The sequence below is a fragment of the Geotrypetes seraphini genome, chromosome 9 (assembly GCF_902459505.1).
Source record: "Geotrypetes seraphini chromosome 9, aGeoSer1.1, whole genome shotgun sequence".
NCBI classification, from domain to species: Eukaryota; Metazoa; Chordata; class Amphibia; order Gymnophiona; family Dermophiidae; genus Geotrypetes; species Geotrypetes seraphini.
In genome coordinates, this window is record NC_047092.1 from 67,252,103 (window position 1) to 67,276,603 (window position 24,501).

The 24,501-nt window shown below is 44.3% G+C and overlaps 1 protein-coding gene across 5 annotated transcripts in view; it reads right to left on the reverse strand.

The window, feature by feature from the left end:
* The window catches only part of SCAF11 (SR-related CTD associated factor 11), a 543,954-nt gene that overhangs the window by 137,538 nt on the left and 381,915 nt on the right, over positions 1-24,501 (reverse strand). For all 5 annotated transcript variants that reach the window (XM_033958790.1, XM_033958787.1, XM_033958788.1 and 2 more), the window contains 2 exons: positions 23,880-23,986; positions 14,396-17,434 (listed from right to left, as the gene is read on the reverse strand). In XM_033958790.1, the coding sequence (XP_033814681.1) occupies positions 14,396-17,434; positions 23,880-23,986 (3,146 nt within the window). The remainder of the gene's footprint in view (positions 1-14,395; positions 17,435-23,879; positions 23,987-24,501) is intronic.

Sequence of the window (24,501 nt, forward strand, 5' to 3'; positions counted from 1 at the left end):
TGGCGACCCTGACCGATGTTTTGACTTTCCTAGATTTTGTCAAATATGTTTCTTTTGCTTCTGGTAGTTGTGACTGTTTGTAGGTCACGAAAGCTTTTTTCTTTTGTTTTACTAGCTCTGAAATTTCTTCGAAGAACCACTGTGGTTTAATTTTGCTGCGTCGCTTGCTCACGATTTTTATATATATAATAATAATAATAACTTTATTTTTGTATACCGCCATACCCTGGGAGTTCTAGGCGGTTCACATCAATTAATCTGAGTTACAAACGGTTCAATACCAATTGATCAAAGTTGAAGGCAACGAAGTAGTTGAGGTTGGAAGGAGTAGGAAAGAGTGGGTCAAGGGGGAGTGGGTAGGGCAGTACAATAGGGGGAGGGGGTGGATGTTTTGGTTCTTTGAGGAGGGGCATTAAGGGTCCTGGCCTTGGAAGAGGTGAGTTTTGAGTAATTTTCTAAAGCCGAGGTAGGTGGGGGGCCTCGAGGATCATTTGAGCTAGCGATGGGTTTAGTTTGGCAGCTTGGAAGGTGAAGGTTTTGTCGAGGAATTTATTGGAGTGACAGAGTTTTAGGGAGGGGAAGGCTTCTTGTAGGGTTGATTTTAGGTCCGACCATAGTACCTCCACACTGTCCGTCTTGTTTTGGGTTTGTAGTTTTTTGCGGACATAGTCTCCCATGCTCTGAAAATCGGTTCTTTTAAAGTTTAGGACCTTAGTCGAAGTATTTGATCTAGTGGCTCCTTTCTTCAGGTGGAACCACACCATGTTATGGTCGCTGGAGCCTAAGGTTTCTCCCACCACTAATTCTGTGACGCTGTCTCCGTTGGTGAGTAACAGGTCCAGGATTGCCCGATCCCTGGTGGGTTCTAGTACCAACTGCTAGAGGCTTGCTCCTCGCATGGAGTCTAGTAGCCTCTTGCTGATGCTGGTTGTAGCGTTAAGTTTGTCCCAATCTACATCAGGCATATTGAAATCTCCCAACAGCACCTTGTCCCCACGCAGTGTGATGTTCTCAATGTCTTTGACTAGTCCGTCATCCGTATCATCCCCTTGCCTTGGTAGTCTATATACAACACCAAGATACAGGCATTTATTAGTGCCCCTGGCAAGGTTCACCCAGAGGGATTCTCCCTTGTATTTGATGTCTGTGATTATAGTAACCTTAATGTCTTCTCTAATATATAGAACTACTCCTCCTCCTGATTTGCCTTCCCTGTCGCGACAGAGTAAGTTGTACCCTGGTATAACCATGTCCCATACGTGGGATTCGGAGAACCATGTTTCTGATATCGCCACCACATCAAGGTATACGTTTCTCATTTCCGTTTCCAGTTCCAGGATTTTATTGTCTAAGCTACGGGCATTAGCATACATGGCTTTCCATTCTTTTTGCTTACATGTATCGTTTTCTAACCAAGGCAGTTTGTCCTCATTAGTCTTGTCCTTGTCGCCCTTAAGATATCCTATGTCCCCTTTAGTATTTGCACGATTTACCACCTCAGACCCCAAGGTAAAATCTCTGTCTCTCGCTTTTTCTCCCTCTGTATTGACGCGAGGTAAGTTGCTTTCCTCGGTTGTGCCTTCATCCCCTCCAGTATTGTCTCTGTCTCCTTTGGTGATGGATTTACTTACCCTACTAGTGTGAGAGTGGGTCCCCTCCCCCAACTCACCTAGTTTAAAGCCTTCTGGAGCAAGTTTGCCAGGCGTCGTCCCAGGACATTCTTCCCTCTTGCGGTTAGGTGTAGTCCATCTGGTCCCTGCATTCCCTGAAGTGCTTCTCCGTGGTCCATGAAGCCGAAGTTCATTTCTTTGCACCATCCTCTTAGCCATAGGTTAGTCCTCTGGATCCGTTCTTCTCTTGCTCTCCCCTTGTCTCTTACTGGTAGAATGGAGGAGAAGACCATCTGCGCATCCAACTGCTTCAGCTTCTCTCCGAGGGCTCTGAAGTCTTCTGGTATCTTCTCCGGTGCGTTTCTGGCAGCGTCGTTTGTCCCAATGTGGATGAGAAGCATAGGGTGGTGGTCTTGAGGCTTGATTATTTTTCCTATGCAGAAGTCACATCATGAATCCTGGCTCCTGGTAGACAGCAAACCTCTCTTGATTGAAGATCTGGTCTGAAAACTGGTCCTTCGGTTCCCCGTAGCATAGAGTCCCCAATGACAACCACTCTTCGCTTCTTGGGGGGGTGCTGATATGTTGCTTCTTGAGTTGGGAGTCATCTGTCGGGTCACCTGGATGTCCTCCTGAATGTCTTCCTCAGTTTCGTTGGTGGCTCCTTCCTGTAGAGGCTGGAATCTATTGCTCAAGGTGATCTGCGGTGTCGATGTGATGTTGCTGTGCTTGCTTGTAGAGAACTGAGAGGAGGACAGCCTTCTGTGTTTGCTTGCTGAGGTGACTAGTTGCCAGGTATCGTCGTCTCGAGTCTCTTCTTGTACCCCATCCTCTTCGAATGCTTCATGTCTGGTCTGTTCTGGTGACTCTAGGATGGACTCGTCTTCGTGCACTTGCTTGGAGACTTGAGACAGTTCCTGTAGACTTCGTCGATGAATGCCTCGTCCTCCCGGATACTCCTCAGCCTCTGCACTTCTTCCCTCAGACTCGTCAGTTCTTGCAGGATGTCTTCATTATGAAGTTGTTGGAAGTCCTCTTGTCTGCACAGAGACCAAAGACAAGTCTTCAGCTGGGGCACAGCTTCGGTCTGCACCGAGACCTCCTTCATTCCTCGGGCAGAGTCCTCTTCAGTCTGAATGGAAACCGTGGTCTTCATCTGGATCCCTTCTGCTGCCGGGGCGCTGGTTTTGATTGAAGTCTTGGCACTTCTAGTCATTCCTGTTCTTGTCCTTCCGCTAGGGCTTAAACTGTGGTTGTCTGTGTTAGTTGGTTTGCTTGCTGACTGGTTATCTGTGTGTTGGTTTGCCTGCTGCTGACTTGTTAACTGTGTGTTGGTTTGCCTGGTAGCTGGTTATCTGACTGTAGGTTAGTCTGCCTACTTTGTTTAGTTTTCTACCTGCTTGCCTTTTTTTTTCTGTTTTGGGCTGGTTTTGCGTGTTTTTGACTGGGTTTGCCTGGCTGTGTCTGTGGGGCCTGTATGGAGGTCCGGCTTTGTTTCTGCTGGGGTCTGTCTGTTTGCTGGTTGTGTGTGTCTTTGCTGGGTGCTTTCTGTTCTAACTACGCTCTCGGCTGGGTAATATCTGTTGCTAAGCTATCTGTATATGCGGCCCCTGGCTGTGTCTTTGGGGCCTGCCTGGTGGAGCAGGCTACTTGTCTCTACTGGGTGTTGTCTGTTGCTAGCTAGCTAAGTGTTGGGCGGTGTGCAAGTTGGTCTGTCCTTTAGCCTGTTAGGTTGTGTTAGCTTTGTGTTAACTTAGTTCTTACCTTGCTGCCTTCTGGGTGTCCCTGTGTTGACGACTCGGCCCTTCTTAAGGCCTTCGCAAAGGCGCTCTCGCTAAGGCGGGCACCTTTGCCGCTCGCCTTCGCCGCACACCGAACTGCTGCGCGCCGATGGCTTGCCTCCTTTTATGGAGGAGCCCGGACGCTGGCTGCTGACTCGATGGGGTTGGGCGTAGCTACTCTCTCCGCTGCCCCAATGTTCCTCTCTCCTGGTCCTGCAGCATGCGCTTGCCTCGCGCTGTACTCCTCTCCCCTGTTCCTAACTTCTCTCTCTCTCGCCTGCTCCTGCCTTGCTCAGGCCTCCTGCAGCTGCTCCCGTTGGCTCGCCTCCTTTTATGGAGGAACCCGGACGCTGGCTGCTGACTTGCTGGGGGTGGGATAAGCTACTCTCGCAGCTGCCCCGATGTTCCTCTCTCCTTGGTCCTGCAGCACGCGCTTGCCTCGCGTTGTACTCCTCTCCCCTGCTCCTAACTTCTCTCTCTCTCTTGCCTGCTCCTGCCTTGCTCAGACCTCCTGCAGCTGTTCCCGTTGGCTCGCTCCCCTACACCCCAGCCTAGAACCAGGAATAAACTGGGAAGTCATAACTATGAACAGCAGGTTTCCCTTTTGTATTCTCCTAGCTCTGGGTTGAGAAAGGGGGAAAAAGAAATGGTAGGAACCAGCAGAGTCAGAGTTACTGTTCCTACTGTGGATGTTCATCGGGATACACATAACAGCCATGGGAGAACTGATTTTAGTGCAACATCCAGTACATTCTAGAGAACACTCCCTCACCTGGTGTTTCTTACCAAAGTCCCTATAAGAACAGGCAGGTTGAAGCAGAAGGGAGGCAACCACAGAACCACCACAATCGTGAAGGAGAATGGAGCAAAGTGGAAAAACCTATGCCTAGAGCAAGAAGGAGCACACCACAATTCAAGACACAGGGCAGGACTGATACTAATGTTGTTAGTAATAATTTTGATACTGAGATGCTTGATGATTACCTGGCTGATATGGCTGAAAACGTGTGGCCAGAAGAAGTCATGGAATTTGATGAAGCTAATTCAAGAGGCAGTGGATTATGCCATGGAAACAGACTGTGTTTGAATTAAGGCTATGTTGAACCTGGACATTATAATAAACTTGTAGTTTGGCAGGAACGCAATGTTTGCTTTCTACCAGTATTGACTGTGGCAGGCTGCCCAAAGAAATTAGGTGTTATATTCTGCTGTTCTAGAACTTTAAAATCCTTTGGAGGCGGGAACAAATTGCGAAGTTATTAAATTTGCGGATGACACCAAACTCTACCGCAGGGTTGAAACCATGGAAGACTGTGAAGATCTGCAAAGGGACCTAACGACACTAGAAGAATGGGCCAAAAAGTGGCAAATGAACTTTAACGTAGGGAAATGCAAGGTCATGCATGTAGGGAAAAAGAACCCGATGTTCAGCTACAAAATGGGGGGATCACTGCTAGGGGTAAGTAACCTTGAAAGAGACCTGGGAGTGATGGTAGACACAACTTTGAAGGCGTCGGCACAGTGCGCCACAGCCTCAAGAAAAGCAAACAAAATGTTGGGTATCATTAAGAAGGGTATCGCGACCAGGACGAAGGAGGTCATCCTGCCACTGTATCGTGCAATGGTGCGACCGCATCTGGAGTACTGTGTCCAGTACTGGTCGCCGTACCTCAAGAAGGACATGGCGGTACTTGAGGGAGTCCAGAGAAGAGCAACTAAACTGATAAGGGGTATGGAAAACCTCTCATTTACTGACAGATTGAAAAAGCTGGGGCTGTTCTCCCTGGAAAAGCGGAGACTTAGAGGAGACATGATAGAAACCTTCAAGATCCTGAAGGGTATAGAAAAGGTAGATAGGGACAGATTTTTCAGATTATGGGGAACCACAAGTACAAGGGGGCACTCGGAGAAATTAAAAGGGGACAGGTTTAGAACAAATGCCAGAAAGTTCTTTTTCACCCAGAGGGTGGTGGATACATGGAATGCGCTTCCGGAAGCTGTGATAGGCCGGAGCACGTTACAAGGCTTCAAAGAAGGTTTGGATAGGTTCCTAGAGGATAAAGGAATTGAGGGGTACAGATAGGAGTAGAGGTAGGTTATAGGGATAGTCTGGGACCACTGCTCAGGCAATGGGCCTGATGAGACGCCGCGGGAGCGGACCGCTGGGCGAGATGGACCTCTGGTCTGCCTCAGCGGAGGCAACTTCTTATGTTCTTATGAGTGTGAAACTAGAAGAGAAAGTTATTTTTTTCCTCTAATAATGGGGCAATTAGTACTGCACAGCAAGGGCAGTGACCTCTAACTGTGTAGTTGGATTTTAGGGGAGGGACCACAGCCATCGGTCAGTATGGGAGGAGGTACCTTTCTGCCCCTGAGTTTGGCTAGCGAAGGAAAACTCAGTGAGGCAAATCCAGTGCAGGCACTGCCTTTTGAAGCATAACTGAAATGGAAGTTTATGAAAGATAATTGAATGTGCTCCCAGTCTGGAAGGTTTAGCACCCAGATGGAAGTGAACTAAACTGAAGACCTGCCTTAGGGTAGGCCCAGGCCTATTAGGCCTATTTTTGGAAGCCATTTTGATTTTTTGGATTCTTGTTTGGACTAATGAAGTTTTGGTGTTGGACTTAAGCACTGATAAAGCATTGGAAAAGCTTTGTGTCACTAATAAGAGAGAATCCTCGGTGAAAATAAATCTCTTTGGTGAAGAATTTTGATCTTTGATTTTCTTGAGTTTTGTGAACAATTTTAACAGTGCTTGCATAATCAACTGTTGAGAATGATTTTGACTATTTTCTTTTGAAATAAAGACTGATTTTGAATTTAAAGAAACTGTGCAATCAAATAGTATCACTTGACCACCACTCCAAAAAACTGATAACCGCTCGGTCAGCAATGTATGCTTCGGACTCTACTGGCCAAATCCGCATTGGCAAGACTGCGCCTGGTGACAATATTCATTGGGGAAATTCTGAAAATCTAACTGGATTATGTCTTCATGATTACGGTTGCACACCCCTGCTCTAGAGGAAAGGAGGGATAGGGAAAGCACAGTTACTTCCTAACAAATGTTATCCAGGGACAGCGAGCAGCTATTCTCACATATGGGTGACGTCATCCACGGAGCCCGGATACGGACAGCCTCGCAAGCAGACTTGCTTGTAGAAACGTAGAAGTTTCGAGTTAGCCGCACCACGCATGCGTGAGTGCCTTCCCGTCCAGTGCAGGGCGAGTCTCCTCAGTTCAGATAGCTAGCAGAGAAGCCAACCAGGGGAGGTGGGTGGGTTGTGAGAATGGCTGCCTGCTGTCCCTGGATAACAACTGTTAGGGTAAGCAACTGTGCTTTATCCCAGGACAAGCAGGCAGCCTATTCTCACATATGGGTAACCTCCAAGCTAACCAGAATGAGATGGTGGGAATGTTGGCAACTTAGGAGAATAAATTTTGTAATACTCTCTGGCCAAAATGGCCATCCCGTCTGGAAAAAACATCCAGACAATAGTGAGAAGTGAAAGTATGAACCGAGGACCAGGTAGCAGCTTTGCAAATTTCTTCAATAGGTGTAGATCTGAGGAAGGCCACTGAAGCTGCCATTGCTCTGACTGTGGGCTGTGACTCAACTCTGTAGTTGTAATCCAGCCTGGGCATAGCAGAGATACAAGCAGCCATCCAGTTGGAGATGGTATGATTAGAGATTGGATGTCCCAACTTGTTCGGATCAAAGGAAACAAACAGTTGAGGAGCAGTTCTTTGTGGTTTGGTGTGTTCCAAGTAGAAGGCCAAAGCACGCTTACAGTCCAGAGTATGAAGAACTGATTCTCCAGGATGAGAATGAGGTCTTGGAAAAAACACTGGAAGTACAATAGATTGGTTGAGATAAAATTCTGAAACCACTTTATGTATGAATTTAAGATGAGTACGGAGGACCACCTTGTCATGATGGAAAACCAACCCTTGCAGCTCACTGACTCGTCGAGAAGATGTGAGGGCAATGAGAAAGACCACTTTCCAAGTAAGATACTTAAGATGAGCCATAGACATTGGCTCAAATGGAGGCTTCATCAATTGAGCAAGAACAACATTGAGATTCCAAACCACTGGAGGCGGTTTGAGAGGAGGTTTGACATTGAAAAGGCCTTTCATAAATCTGGAAACCACCAGATGAGCAAAGAGGGGTTTCCCTTCAATAGGCTGATGGAAAGCAGCAATTGCACTGAGATGGACTCGGATCAATGTAGACTTCAGGCCAGAGTTGGATAAGTGCAAAAGATAATCTAGAACAGAAGATAAGGTTCAGGTTTATTTGTTCTTGATGAATCGCCTATTCAAATTGCTAGGCGATGTACAGCAATAAAAACATATACTAATAAAATATACAAATAAAATGTTAGTATTAAGGAGGAATCTTAAGACTCTTTATCATGAGAGATGCACCACGTAGAAAATCTAGTCCATTTTTGGTAGTAGCATTGTCTAGTGGCAGGCTTTCTAGAAGACTCTAAAACAGGGGTCTCCAAAGTCCCTCCTTGAGGGCCGAATCCAGTCAGGTTTTCAAGATTTCCCCAATGAATATGCATGAGATCTATGTGCATGCACTGCTTTCAATGCATATTCATTGAGGAAATCCTGAAAACCCGACTGGATTCTGCCCTCAAGGAGGGACTTTGGGGACCCTTGCTCTAAAATGTCTCTTACAAGTTGAGAAAACTGAAGAGGAGTTATGTTGAGAGGTACCACTACCAAGCTGTCAGGTGTAGAGGCTGTAGGTTGGGATGAAGTAGAGATCCTTGACTCTGTGTAGGCAGAGAGAGAAAGACTGGTAGAAGGTATGGCACCCTGCTGCTGAGTTGAAGTAGAAGGGAGTACCAAGATTATCTCGGCCACCGAGGAGCTATCAGAATCATGGTGGCATAATCGTTCTTCAACTTGACAAGAGTGTTGAGAATGAGAGGGAATGGAGGGAATGCATAAAGAAAAAGATTTGTCCATTCCAGTAGAAAAACATCTGCCTTGAGGCGATGAGGAGAATATATCCTGGAGCAGAATTGAGGCAGTTTGGGGTTATGGGGAGCTGCAAAGAGATCTATCTGAAGCGTTCCCCACTGTGAAAAAATGTGATGAAGACGTGTCTTCATGTGAAGAAATTGAGTGTCTATTCATGAGGTAGCAGAAGATAACTCAATTTGTCCACCAAACAGTTTTTCGCCCCTTGGAAGTAAACAGCTTTGAGGAAGGTGTTGTGGAGGATTTCCCAGTCCCAAACCTTCAGAGCTTTTTGACAAAGAGAGGGAGATCCCGTCCCCCCCTGTTTGTTGACATAGTACATGGCGACTTGGTTGTCCATCCGAATGAGGACTACCTGGTTATAAAGAAGATGTTGAAAAGCTTTGAGAGCATTGAAGATCTCTCTGAGTTCCAACAGATTGATGTGGCATTGACGATCCTTACTGGTCCAGTGGCCTTGAGTACGGAGACCACTGAGATGAGCCCCCTAAGCGTAGGTCGAGGAATCTGTTGTGAGGACCTTCTGATGAGGGGGCATTTGAAACAGCAAGCCTCTGGAGAGATTGGAAGAGAGCATCCACCAGTGGAGAGACTGTCTCAACGAAGGAGTGTCTGTAATGTGTCGAGAGACTGGGTCACAAGCCTGCGTCCACTGAGATGCCAGGGTCCACTGAGGAATTCTCAGGTGAAGTCTGGCAAAAGGAGTCATGTGTACTGTAGAGGCCATGTGACCTAGGAGTGTCATCATGTGTCTCACTGATATTGAAGAGCGGGAAGACACTGCATGATAGTTGAAGAACAGCCTCCAGACGTTGTTGCAGAAGGAATGCTCTTAGTTGGATAGTATCTAGAACAGCTCCGATGAACTGTAGATTCTGAGAGGGCTGAAGTTGGGATTTGGGAAAGTTGATTTCGAAACCCAAGCTTTGTAGGAACCACGTAGTCTGTTGGGTCGCTACAATAACCCCCTGATATGTTGAATTAGTGATGAGCCAGTCGTCTAGGTAGGGAAACACCTGAAGACCATGGTTCCTTAGAGCTGCTGCTATCACCACCAGGCACTTGGTGAACACTCTGGGAGATGAAGTCAGGCCAAAGGGTAGCAATCTGTATTGGTAATGCATATTCCCTACCCAAAATCTGAGAAATTGATGAGAGGCCAGATGAATGGAAATATGGGTATACGCCTCCTTGAGATCCAGAGAACATAACCAATCATTCTGATCTAGAAGGGGGTATAGGGACGCCAGGGATAACATGCAAAATTTTTCTTTGACTAAAAATTTATTGAGCGCCCTGAGATCCAGAATGGGTCGAAGATCGCCCGTCTTCTTCAGATCTAGGAAGTAACGGGAGAAAAACCCCCTGTTCTGCTGTTCCAAAGGAACTGGTTCGATGGCACGGAGACGAAGCAGAGCTTGAGCTTCCTGAAGAAGAAGGGCGGTCTGGGATGGACTCGAAGGATACTCTCTTGGAGGAAGCTCTGGTGGAACCTGAGTGAAATGAAGAGAGTATCCTTCTCTGATGATTGACAGCACCCAGAGGTCAGATGTAATGGTCTCCCATTGGTGATAAAAATGATGGAGACAACCTCCTATGGGGTGGAAGAGAGGACAGAGACAACTGCAAATTCCCAAATCCTTTGAAATACAGAGTTCTATACCTGGAGTCCAATTTGCCTGGAACAGCAGGAATGGTATAAGGAGTCTTCAGGCAGCATGTGAAAGTCTGAGACAAAAGCTTGTGAAGAGGAAGCTTAAGTGACTCTTCAGGAGGTTGAGGGAGATGCATGACCTTGAGATACTCCTTAGAGTATTTAGAACCAGCATCTAATTGAAGTTCCAGGTCATCAGGCGAAGAAACAAAGAGAAAGACAGCTGATCCGCCAAGGCCTTGCCTCGAGAGGGACTCAATGACCTCAAGGCGGCCTGGGTCAGAGGTGAAGCCTCACCAGGGAAATGATCATCAAAAGAATATGGAGACTTGGACGAGGCAATGGAAGCAGCGGAGACCTCGATCAAGGAGTCGGTGGTCTAGAAGAGCTAGCAGGTGTGGAATGAGGCTTAGATGAAGAAGGACACTCTTTGGAAAAAGAGCTATGCCTGTAAGTGTGCCTTGATGAAGGCCTCGATCGACGACGAGAGTGGTGTTTAGAAGCAGGTATCGAGGATCGAGGAGACTTCGCCCTAGAGATGGAAGCAGGCAATGCTACCGGTAAATGGATAGGGCTAGAAGCTGTAGATCGAAACTCAGGAGGTTTGATGGAGGAATCTTGAAGCACTCCCAAAGACTCTGCTCCTTGTATGGAGTATGAGGATTCCTGTCGAGGCACTCACAAAGAATCTACTCCTTGCATAGAGTGCATAGATGCCAGACCAGACAATCACAAAGACTCGGATCCCTGCATAGAGTGTAAAGGTTCAGCTCGAGGCATAGGTAGAGGCTCGACCTTGTGGTAGTCTGCAGGTTGCCCAGGCTGGATTAGAGAAGACAGTGTCGGTCCAAATTTGGTCAGTAACTGAACAAATTGCTTCTCTAACATGGTCTGGAAAGAAGCTGGCAAAGATGGATCCGCATCTGAAACCGGACCAATAGCTGCGGCTATATGCTCCAAGGTGGCAGTAGAAATGTGGTTCGACTTAGAAGTCATGGAAAGCTTGAAGACCATTGCCGGAACTTTCTGCTGAGCTATCTGACCTGAGGGTTCAGGGGAAGATACAGCAGGTTTACTCGAGGTGAGAGACGTCCCAAACAAGGAAGGTCTGATGAGACTCGAGGTCGGAGTCGTGAAAGCAGGAGGACCCTCGGTGGAAGATGGAACCAAGGCCGCACTCAAAGTCAAGGGTGTGACTGAAGAGTCCATTCCGAAAAGTTTCTCCACTAAAATCTGATGATGTTTAAGGGCTCAAGGTTGAAGAGTAGCTCAGCGCTCGCACGACTTCGGATTATGGCCAGGCCCAAGGCACTTGAGGCACCAACGGTGTGAGTCCATGAGGGAAATCGCACACTGGCACTGGCTACACTTCTTGAAGCCTGTTGCTGGCCGGGACATAGGAGGGAAGATAGCCGCAGAAAAGTTGAAGCCCACAGGTTGCGGCCTGCCCCGCCAGTTGAACGGAGAGAAAAAAAAAAGTCTAAAAAAAAAACAAAACCTGAAAAGAAATAAATTAACACAGCGATTCGTGAAAAGAAACACAAAGCGCGGTGAGAGAAGGCACGAAGTAACAAAGTTAAGCGCAGAGTGTCAAAGACGGACTTCTCAGCTCCTCGGAAAACTGAGAACTGAGGAGACTCGCCCTGCGCTGGGCGGGAAGGCACTCGTGCATGTGCGGTGCAGCTAACTCGAAACTTCTACATTTCTACAAGCAAGTCTGCTTGCGAGGCTGTCCGCATCCGGGTTCCGTGGATGACGTCACCCATATGTGAGAATAGGCTGCCTGCTTGTTCTGGGATAAGATATGATACAGCCATTTGAATACTTGAGATGCATTTGTATACAACAGATCTTTTTCAGAGATGAGAAAAGGAACTGAAGTTGAAGGGTGGTAGACTTAAGAATAACATTAAGAAACATTTTTTTCATGGAGAGGGTAGAGGATGCATGGAATATCCTCCTGGGGGAGGTAAGAACAAAACCAGTGACCAAAATTGCATGGAATAGGAGAGGAAGTGATGTCACAGTTCCAGATGGCTGCCTAGTTCCTGTCCTCCATCTTTCCCCCAAGTTAAAATAAAGCTATCCGTTCATATGTATATTCTTTGAGACTTAGGTGAGTGGGTTCCGTTCCGTTTAATGCTTTGAATAATAGGCAGTATAGTTTGAATAGAATGTGGGCTTGTATAGGTAGCCAGTGTGAATCTAGGTAGGCGTTGGTGATGTCATCAAATTTTCCAAGAGAATAGATCAGTCTGAGGGCTGTGTTCTGTACGGTCTGTAATTGTTTTATTAAGTAGGTGGAGCAAGGTAGGTAGAGGATATTGCAGTAGTCCATTAGACTTAGGACTAGGGATTGGACTATGAGTCTGTATTATTCTTTGTCGAAGAATTTTCTTATTTTGCATAGGTTGCACATGGTAAAAAATGCTTTTTGTGTGATTTTGTTGATTTGCACCTGAAGAGTGCAGCATCTATCTATTGTTACTCCTAGGAGTTTGAGAACGGGCTATATGGGATATTTGGTGGCATTTATTTCTAGTTTGGTTATAGAACTAAACTAAACTAAACCTTAGGTTTATATACCGCGCCATTTCCACAAGCGTAGAGCTCGGCCCGGTTTACAAGGTTAGGTTGAAAAGGAGCTACAATGAAGGGTTATAGGAAAGGAGCTAGGAAGATAAAGAGGGACAGGGAACCAAAAAGCGGGAAGTGTTATATTTTTGAAAAGAGCCAAGTAGAAGGGGTTTTGTCCTTTTCAAGCAATAGAAATTTTGTTTTGTCTGGGATGAGCTTCAGTTTGTGGTCTATTATATACTGATTAGCACAGAAACAGCATGAGCCCTTAACGCCTTTTTAATGGGGTATGGTAATTACACACAAAACTTTTTTTTAATGGATGCACACTAATGGCAACATTAGTGCATGAACATTAATTAAAAAAAAAAAAAATAGATAAAGGCCATGTTTATGGTTGTGGTAAAAATGGCCTTAGAGAAAAAAGCTGCATAAGGGCACGCTATGCCCACTTCTTACCACACCTTAATAAAAAGACCTCTATGTTATTATATGTTACCTCAGATGATCCTGTTGCTCCTGCACAGGATCTTTATTTGAGCACTGAGCAGAAGATCCTGTGCTAAAGCAAATTATAAAGCCAAATTAAAAAGAAACACGTTAAATGTTAGTGTGGTTTTGTACATCAGAAACAATTCCTGATTTGATGAGTTTGCATGCGGTTTGCATGATGATCATGCTACTCAAGGAGGTTTAAGTAACAGGAGATAGCAAGAGTGGGCTTGGTCCATTATCTAACATGAAGCTAGTAGATGGAGCTTGTTGTCATATTGGTTCATCCAAAACAGCCTATTAGAAAACAAGGAGGTTTAACTGACAGGAGTCTGCACCAATCAGACTATGTATTGAGAGTATCAAGATGGTGGCAGTGTGAGGAGATGGCTTAAGCACTGTCATTTGACACTATCTCCTATTAATTAAACCTAGGGTTACCAGACGTCCGGATTTCCCTAGACATGTCCTCCTTTTGAGGACATGTCCGGAGGTCTGGACAGCTTTTCAAAATCCGGCACTTTGTCCGGGTTCTGAAAAGCTTCTAACAAATCGCCGTTGGGCAGGAGGGCATCCGCCCTTGTGTGGATGCCCTCCTGCCCAATAAGAGCAGGCAGTGGGGGGGCAGGGCTGGGGCATAACAGGGTGGGGATGGGTGGTACTGGGGGGCGGGTCTAGGGGGTCCTGATTTTCCATTTGGAAAACCTGGTAACCCTAATTAAACCTCTTTGATGTTATCCTACAGTGCAATATTTTACTGCAGATTTTTCAATGCTAATACCCTTACTGCATAGGAAGTAAGGTTTTCGAAAATGGAAAGTACATTGCACGCTGCTCACGGCCAGTAAAGATTTGACCTTTAACATACTTCGTACTAGTGGCAGCGTCTAGCGGGGGAGATTTTGATTTAGCAGATCGCCGGCTCATTCAGGCAGGGGACGGAGACACCAGGATTCCGGTCACCACAGGTTGGGAGGGGGGGAAGGGGCCATGACATACCAGTCAACACTGAGGAAGGAGACACACAGAAATTCTTTAATTTGACTATAAGCTGAGACCTCAATTTTTGGGCTTATGTTTGGTCCCAAATATCTCAGTTTAGTCAAGTATATATGGTAAAAAAATGATTTTTGGACCTCTATCATCCATAAAATGATAAAAAGAGGACAGGAGGCCATACTGAGGAGAGGGACCCTTTAAGTTTGAACAAAGAACTGCAACATTTCAGGATCAATGGATTATGATACATCATTTGAAAAAGACATAAAAGCATTGAATACCTTGCTCAGATATCTCATCTTCAGGCCTTGACCATCCAGCTTGCGGACTTGAAGAGTTTTTTCCTCTTTTTGAATAGTAATTCTGAACATCAGCAGGTAAAGTCTTTCTAACAGCCCAACTAGAGGCAGATGTCCATCCAGAACGATCACTGGGTGCGTCAAAATAATCGTGTTCATTTCTACGCCTGAAGTTTTGATGTTCTGGGAACCTCGATGATTCATTTCCTGAACTGTTTAAATTCCCTGAGAGGGGCTGTCTGCTTTGCCACCGATTTTCATTCTGATTTCTATAACCAAAGCCACCTCTGAACTTGCTATGACCACGATTGCCACCTCGACCACGATTCCAATTTGAACCTGAACTAATATTTTGAGTCCAAGAATCTCTTGAATTATATCTGTTTCCTTCCCAATGAGAACCTTTAAACGTTTCTACATTTCTGCTATCTGTTTCAGATTCTATTCTTTCCATTATCCAGTCTGGATAGTCATTTTTGCTTTTCTCTGCTAAATAATGTTCAGCAACATCTCTGTTAAAATCATATCTTTCTTTTCTGAAATTTTCATTTTGTCTCTCCTGGTCATTTCTTGTGTATCTGTCATTTCCTCTAAAGTTTCCTCTAGAACTTCTCCAGCTGTCATTTTTCCACCAACCTCTGTAAATCAGAGGACGATCATCTCTCTCGTTCCTCTCAAATGTAGAATCTCTCCACCTTGTTCTTGATCTAGATTGGGACCTGCTCCTAGATCTTGACCTGGAATGCCTCCTGTTTCTTCGATCCCTATTGCGATCCCTCCATTGTTCTTCTTTATTATCTTTGTCTTTGCTTTGAGATCTAGATTTTTGTTTTGGTGAAAAGTCTCGGGGTCTTGATCGGGATCGGGATCTCTTATTTTCTCTTCTATTATCCTTATCTGGAGACCAAGTTGTAGATGGAGAGTGAAATCTAGATTTTCGAGTTCGAGTCTCCTTTTTGACACCTTTTTTTTCCATTATGGAGGCAGGGCTTGTCTCTGTATCTTGTACTCTCGTTTCATCTTTCTTGTCAGAACTGCATAAAGAGGAAATCTGATCTTTTGTTTTTTCTTGCTTTATACTAATTTTCATGTCATTCTCAGATTCATTTGGATCACTGCATAATGAGTCATGTAGAATTGAGACTGTTTTAGTACTGCTCTCTGACTCTTTTAATTGTTCTGTATTTATCTCACATGGTTCCCTACTTTTCAGCTTCTCAGTCAGAAATAAAGATTCTTCACCCACAGAATGACTTAATTTTTCAGAATTAATATGTTCAGATTCTTCCACAATACATTCTGGTACATCTTTTGATATGCTTTCAGAAGTTTCAAATTCTGGATGCTCAAAAAGTTTACTGACAGCTGTATGTAATGGCATTCTGTTCTCTGCAACAGTAGAACTCTGTGCAAGTACTCTCTCAAAATCAATAACATTTTCATTTATACTTCTGGATTCAATTTTTTGAACATATTCCTCACGAGACAATACAGGAGGTTCTCTACTGCAAATGTCTGAGTCTTTTAAAGAGCAGTGTACTGTAGAACAGTTTTCTGTAAATTCCTCGTGCCTTCCAAGGTCACACTTTGAAAAGTCAACAGCAGTCTCTTTAGTAATTACACAGTTGATATCTGGCTGCCGCTCTAGAGGTGGTGCAGGAGAGAGTTGGACATCCATCTGCTGCTCAAGAGGTGGTGCGGGAGAGAGCTGTACATCCATCTGCCGCTCGAGGGGTGGTGCTGGAGAGAGTTCAGCATCTGGCTGCTGCTTGAGGGGTGACGCCGGAGAGAGCTCAGCATCTGGCTGCTTCTCGAGGGGTGGCGCCGGAGAAAGCTCATTATCTAGTTGCCGCTCAAGGGGTGGCGCCGGAGAGAGCTCAGCATCTGGCTGACGTTCGAGGGATGGCGCCGGAGAGAGCTCAGCATCCGGTTGCCGCTCGAGGGAAGGTGCTGAAGAAAGCTCAGCATCCGGCTGCCGCTCGAGAGGTGGCGCCAGAGAGAGCTCAGCATCCAGCTGCCGCTCGAGGGATGGTGCCGGAGAAAGCTCAGCATCCGGCTGCCGCTCAAGGGGCAATGCTGGAGAGAGCTTGGAATCTGGATGCCACTTGAGGGGCAGCACCGGAGAGAGCTTGGCACCTGGCTGCCGCTTGAGGGTTGGTGCTACAGAGATCTCGACATCGATCTCCCGCTCAAGGGGTGGTGCCGGAGAGAGATCAATATCTGTCTCCCGCTCAAGGGACGGTGCCAGATCCGTTTGTCGTTCTAGATCTGGTGCTGGATAGAACTCATCATCCATCTGCTGCTCTAGATCTGGTGCTGGAAGGAGCTCTGTATCAATTTGACGTTCTAAGACAGGTGCTGGAGAGTGTTCTGCATCCAAATATTGCTTTTCTATCAGTGTCAGAGGGAATTCTGGATCTGGTTGCAGCTGAAGATCTGGTACAGAAGAAAGGTCTGCATCAGACTGCTGCTCTATGTCTGGTACCAAAGATAGATGGGCATTTAATTGCAAACAGGTGGGTTCTGTAGACATCTCAATACCAAAGTTCTGCTCTGGAGCTGTTGCCAGAGCAATCACAGAATGGGCTGGAGAGAGCTCACCATCCGACTGATTTTTTTTTTCCTGGAGAAGGAATTTTGGTACTGTTTCAGGCTCAACAGTATCACCACTCTGTGTATCACTAGATGATAATTCTTCAAGATATGAAGATGATCTTTTTTTAGCTGGTGGGGTTTTCTTAGCTGCCCTTTTACCTCTTTGTTTAGGATGTTGTTTTTTAGAACCTGTAGGAGTCTCAATATTTACAGATGAATTATTGCCATTGGGGGTATCACTCCCAGAGTTACTTGATTTAGGTGGGCTTGGAAGCTGGCTAGTCTCCTTAGTTTTGCTGTTCCGTGTAGATCTCCTTCTCTCGGTTGTATTTGCAGGCTTTTTCCTACTTCCTTTATTACCAGATGAACCAGATGCCTGCTTTTTTTCCACCCCATCTTGAGTATGTGTGAGCACACATGCTCTACCTGTAAAAGAGACAAATAAAATTTAACTGCTTTTCAATGCTATCTTTAGTAAAATAAGTAACTTAGAACAAACCAGCATGAAAGCAATTAAGCTGTGTTTTAACTTAATATGAAAACACTTTGGAATAACATTTTTGTATTTCTCGCTTATGTTTAAATCTTTTTTTATTAAAGAAGCAGCATACAGATTCTTTGAACTCCCTCCCCTTTCTTTACAGGTGGAATCTCTACCCCCTAAAAATGCATGCAATTGCTCTCCCATATGCTTACCTAAGTGTTCCTGATCTAAAGTGGCCCAATAATGCTTCAGCTGACAGTAAGCATATCTATTTCCCCACCTCATACATGGAATTTCTATCCATATGGATTCCACACTGCTATCTATGTCATGCAGAATGATTATTTTATTTAATCAAATTCCCTCTAACATATAGCAAAATTCCCCCTCCTCCAATTTGATTTACTCTATTCTTGCAATATAATTTGTATCCAGGTTAATATAGTGTCCCATTGATTGTCCTCCTTCCACCAGGTCTCTGAAATGCCTATTATATCTACCTCATTGTTCAATGCTATATACTCCAACTCTCCTATTTTAATTTTTAGGCTTCTAGCATTTGTATACAGACACTTCAAATTGTACTTTTTCCTTTTATCTACAGGGTGTTGACATGACAAGGAAAATTAGAGTTTTTTACTCTGGCTTTCTTTAACCATTATTGCAACCTCTCTACTGGGACTCCCTAAATATCCTGTTTCAATAGTATCCTTCAATCCTTCAATAGTATCCTTCACACCGAACCATCTGCTCCTTGGCGACTGTCAGCTTCCCCCCCCCCATCTCAATTTAAAAGCTGCTCTATCTCCTTTTTAAATGTTAGCACTAGAAACCTGGTTCCATCCCAGTTAAGGTGGCATCCATCCTTTCGTAACAAGCTCCCCCTTTCCCAGAAGGTTGCCCAGTTCCTAACAAATTTAAATCCCTCATCCCCGCACCACCGACTCAACCACGCATTGAGACTTCGGAGCTCTGTTTGCCTCCTGGTTCCTGTGCGTGAAACTAGGAGCATTTCTGAAAACACTACTCTGGAGGATCTGGATTTCAGCTTTCTAATTAAGAGCCTAAATTTGGCTTCCAGAACCTCCCTCCTATATTTTCCTATGTCACATGTACCAAGACAGCTAGCTCCTCCCCAGCACTATCTAAAATCTTATCTTTGTGATGTGTGAGGTCTGCCATCTTCGTACCAGGCAGGCAAGTGACCAGGCGATCCTCATGCCCACCAGCCACCCAGCTATCTACATGCCTAATGATCGAATTACCAACTACAACAGCTGTCTAACATTCTTCTTCACTACGATCTTCATCTAACCCTTTCCCTGGAGTTCCTTTCTCATTACAATCCTTGTAAACCGTGCCGAGCTCCACGACCATGGAGATGGCACGGTATAAAAACCTAAGGTTTAGTTTAGTTTCCCTCCAGAGCAGAAGCCCTTGGAGACACATCCTCAGTGTGAGAGGATATTGCATCCCCTAGTGGGCAGGTCCTGGCTACAGGACTATTTCCTACTTCACAAGGATGATGCTCTCCTTTTAGACCTCTCTCCTCCAAAGCAGTACAGGGGTGGGACTTCTCTACAACATGTCTATATATATCTATATCTATATATCTATATCTATATATATGTCTATATCTATATATATGTCTATATCTATATATATGTCTATATCTATATATCTATATCTATATATCTATATATCTATGTCTATATATCTATGTCTATATATCTATGTCTATATGTCTATGTCTATATATATAGACATATATATATATAGACATATATATAAATAGACATAAATATATAGACATAGACATAGATAGATAGATAGATAGATATACATATATATAGGTTAAAACTGCAAGGGAATTCACTTATCCAAGGTGATAACTTATATCAGACACTTTCAATAGTCACCTTGTTTTCTTTATATAAAACAATGTTTACTTAAATCAACTGTCAGCTGATGCTGCTTAGTGAACACTCAGACCTACAGCTTAGGTCTCAGAGGAAGCCTTTGCCCAAAGTATGCAAGATTTAGAGGTACAGATAAAGAATTATACTAGTGAACAAAGAGCTATAAAGATCAAAAACTATCACCGTGATCATATTGATTATACACGTGGATATGTATATCCATGGATGAACAAGAAAGTTAACATTCGGAAAAGCCGCCAAACGGGAAAGAAGGTGCTGTTCAAGTTATCTACTAGTGGGTCCTCTTCTGATATTGAGGACAATTTAATTTCAAAAGGAAAGAGTGCAGTTAAGACAGTAGAATCTCAGCCTCTTTTATCGGATTCTTTTTTACGCTTACCAATTCAACTACCAGCAGAGGCGATGGAAACAGTGGATCCAGTGGTGAGACCCAAGGTCAACAGATCCAAGAAATCAACCCGCAAGTGAACATGGGGGTGTTCAATTTATCATCGCGAGTACTCACCAGGGCTGAGGAGGATCTACTGGCCAAAGGACTGTCGTTTGTACCTTTTAATAAATATGACGCATTTCAAACTCGAGCGTCCCTACATAGGTTTTTCGGGCAATACGTTAAAAACTTTCTTTTCTGATAAGTCCCCTGCATCAGATCCTTTAGAATTACCAAGAGGAATGAAGTTGAAATCCAAGTGGATTCCCCCTGGAGCACCAGACGTTTCCGTGGCAGCTTTTGAAAAAGCAGTGTTACAGGATGCTGAACTATCTGAGACTTTGCATATAAAATGTGGTTCAAATTTATCTTTGTAGCAGTTTAGCATGTTACGGTCATTGCAGCAAGATCCTACTATCATTATCCAGCGCGCCGATAAAAGCGGCAGGATAATGATATAGGATCATGATCAATATTGTGTAGAAGCTCTAAGGCAGTTGCAGGATGTTGGTTTCTTTAGGGAGATTGACAATGATCCTACTAAAGACATCAAGGACGCAATTGACACTGTATTAAATACAGCTCGTCAAGCTTAAGTCATCACAGGCAGGGAGTTTAAATGTTTGAATGTGGAATTCCCTGAAACTCCCTATATATACTTCATCCCTAAAATCCATAAGTCCCTCACGTGCCCTCCGGGCCGTCCGATTGTGGCGGGCATTGGGTCTGTGCTGGAGCCTCTTTCCAGGTATATAGACAGTTTCTTCTGTGAACAAGTGTGTACTGCTCAGTCTTATGTACGTGATTCCTCTCACTTCCTCCAAAGTTTACAGGAGAGTGAAGGTCAAGACTGTAGATTTTTAGTTACTGCAGATGTTTCAGCTCTGTACACCAATGTCCCACAATCGGCAGCTTTGGCAATTATTAGGCAGGCAGTGAATAAATCCAATGTTTCAGCACAAAAGAAGGAACTGGTGGGGACATTGACTTAATTTGTCGTTTGTCAGAATTATTTCCATTTTGAGAATAGGTTCTTCATTCAGACTAAAGGGGTAGCGATGGGGGCTACAGTGGCCCCTTCTGTCGCTTGCCTCTATATGTCTGAATATGAAGAAAAGCATGTTTATACATCTCGGTGGTTTAGTAAAGTTGGCCTGTGAAGAAGATATACAGACGATATCTTTTTCATGTGGAATGGGGAGCGTGACGAATTGGAGGAATTCCTTAAGGAGTTGAATCAAGTAGATTCCAACATAATGCTCACTTATGATGTGAGCAGTAATATGGTATCCTTTTTGGATATTCAAGTAGTGAAATCTAATATTAATTCTCAGGTGCATTATGATACCATTTTATATAGGAAACCCTCCGATCGTAACACGCTCCTTCATTACCACAGTTTTCATCCAAAACTCCTCCGTGATAGCATACCGGTGGGGCAATTTCTAAGATTGCGGAGGATCTGTTCTGATGAGTTGGATTTCCACCAGCAGGCCATGCTATTATATTGAAAGTTCATAGAGCGGGGCTATCCTTCAAGGGTAGTCAGGTTGGCATGGAAAAGAGCTCGCAATTGTCGGAGGGAGTGGTTATTCCATCCTCAAGAAAATAGGAGAGGTGGGGCCTTGGTATGCGTACTCCCTTACTCCAGTCGGAGTCAACAGATTAGACAAATTATTTTAAAGCATTGGTCGGTGTTGCAGGTTCATGAGAGCATGAGGGAAAGTCCCTTGTTTGCCTATACTCGGGGTCATAATTTGGGTCAAATTCTTAAACATCGTGATCCTTCCCAGCAGGTTAGAGGGGGTTCTCATGTATGTTGTCATCAATGTGTATATTGCTCCCATGTCCTCAACACTGACCAATTGTTAATTCCTCAATCAGGGAGTAGGAAGTTTTATTTAAGAACTGGCACTAATTGTCAATCTCAAGCAGTAGTGTACTGTATTATATGCCCTTGTGGTTTATACTACATAGGGCATACTCGGCGGGCAGTTCAAATTCGCATCGCCAAGCATTTGAGTAACATTAGATATAAACGTGTTTCGGCTCCATTGGTGAGCCATTAGCTGGAGCAGCAGCACTTGATAGAGGACTTGAAGTATACTATATTAGTGCGTGCCTATAGGGAAACAGGAAATGTTACTCAGCACTTATTGTATTTGGAGCAGAAGTTTATTTTTCAGTGGCATACCTTGGCCCCTGCGGGGTTAAACAACGAAATCGATTGGTTTCAACTATAAGGGGAGTGTCTCCCTGTCTTGACGTTGTCAGTGACGATTCAGAGGGTGGTGTGTATAAAGGGCGGGGCCTGCCGGTGTGCAATCCGTTGCCAGTAGCGTGTCTGTGTGCAGTTTGGAGTGCCTGTCCCAGTAAGCTGTAGAGTGAGTGATTGTAATGTGCATTTGAAGAGTTTAAAAGTAAGTTCAGGAGGTAGTAGGTAAGCTGATGTGCTTAGTGTTGATTCTAGCTATTTTGTATTTTTAGCACCCCTCCTGAAGAAGCCAACGGGTGAAACCTAGGTTGGGGTGTCAGCTGTGTATCTGTATGCGGTAATATGAATTAAAGGAGGAGCCCGGAACAGTTGTGTGAATTATCCACATCAGTTTAAAGCTAAGTTGGTTTTTTGTTTCATTTTATTTTATGTTATTTAATATTTGCAATATGGTGGGTGAGACTGTGAACAACAATGATGGTCTCTCATACAGTTGCTCCGTGAATTTTCACTGAGACCTAAGCTGTAGGTAAAAGTGTTCACTATGCAGCATCAGCTGACAGTTTAAGTAAACATTGTTTTATATAAAGAAAACAAGGTGACTATTGGAAGTGTCATATATATATATAGGACCAGAGAGATTAATCTATGAATTCACAAAAATACCTCTCATGTATGATCTCAATAATTTCAAAAAATAAATGAATACAGTGACAAGTGTTCAGCTATTACATTTATCTCTGATAAACTAATGCTTACAAAGTTAATTGTTTTAGTAAAGAAGAGAGGCCTCAGATCCCCGTGTGTTGTCAGTAAATTTACTCAACAACCATACTAGATAGGGAAAAAACCTCATCGGCATTCTCCCCCCTCCTGCCTATTGGTACCACATAAATGTTCAAAAATATTCTTATATGATTCATATAAAGAACTTAGCTCTATTAGGCAGGGAATTCTTGTTGTTCTGTTATTACTTCCTTCTTATTTCGTCTTTGCCTGGTCCGTACCTGCCAACGTAAAGCTAGCTGGCGTTTTGTTATGTAGCTGAGTCAGGGCGGTGGACTCTCGGTGAAATTGTTAATCTGAACGTTAACAATTTTGCCGAGAGTCCACTGCCCTGATGCAGCTACACAGCGAAACGCCAGCTAGCTTTACGTTAGCAGGTATGGACCAGGCAAAGACGAAACAAGAAGGAAGTGAATAACAGAGTGCCGATGAGGTTTTTTCCCTATCTAGTTGAGTATCTAGTTGAGTAAATTTACTGACAACACACGTGAACTCACAGGCCTTGAGCATGCGCAGATGCTCAAGGCCCAGCAGAAGAGGAGGCCGATCTTCGGGCACCGGCACCAAGCACAGGACATGCCGGTGCCGATGACTGTAAGAAGCGGCAGGGGGGGTGCCCGATCGCGGCGGGGGGGTGGGGAGTGCCGGATCGCAGGGGGAGGGTGCCGGATCGCCGGGGGGGGGGTGGGGGGTGCCAGATCGCCATGCTTGGTTTCCGAGGTGCCAATTTTGCACATGTTTTGCTCGACTTGCAAAACACTCACAAACCGGTGCACTCGTAAACCGAGGTACCACTGTATATACTTCAGATTCCCCTTGAACAAAAACTGAAGTAGGAAAAACATGCTGCATAATGTGTGTGCCTATCGCTAGCCAGATAACAAATTGTATCATCCCTTCTTAGTTCTTTAAACTGAGATAATAAAAATAATTAGTACAATACTTTCATTACTATAATATTAAAGCAGTAACATTAACAAATATTATAGGTGAGTTGTAGAAAACAGAAAAGTTACCAAGATTTTCTGGAGATACTGGATTGACTAGACACATATTTCCTCTGATCAAGGAAAGAGTTACTGAAAGAATTTCTGTTTGAAATCCACTACAGAGGGAAGAAATTCTGCAAAAAAATAAACAAAAAAACCCAGCAAAATGGATGGTGAAAAGCTGAACTCTAACCAATAAACTGTCACATGATAAAACAGGTGCATAAGTAAGAAAGAAACATTACATTAATCCTTACACATTCTCTCTCCTACTATGTGCAATCTATATTCGTGCTGCCTATCACAATTTTTTGGCACCATTTGTAATCTCTCTCAGTTGTATGGAAAGATTAGGTTCTTACCTTGGTAATCTTCTTTCTTTCTTGGTAATCTCACTCTATTCCTGAACACTCAAGTGGTCAATCCCATCTCACAAGATTTCTTGTAGGAACCCTCATTAGCATAGCTTTTTGCTCTTCCTCTCTTACATTCTAGACTGCCCTCCAACTTCCAGTGTGTGACAAAGAAGATAATGCAAAAAAACTCCACTTAAAGGTAGCTGAGAGTCTGCTCAAATGGAAGAAAAAGCCTCAGGTTTTATTAGCAGAGCTCAAGCTCAAACCACCACCTCTACATCATTGGCTAAAAA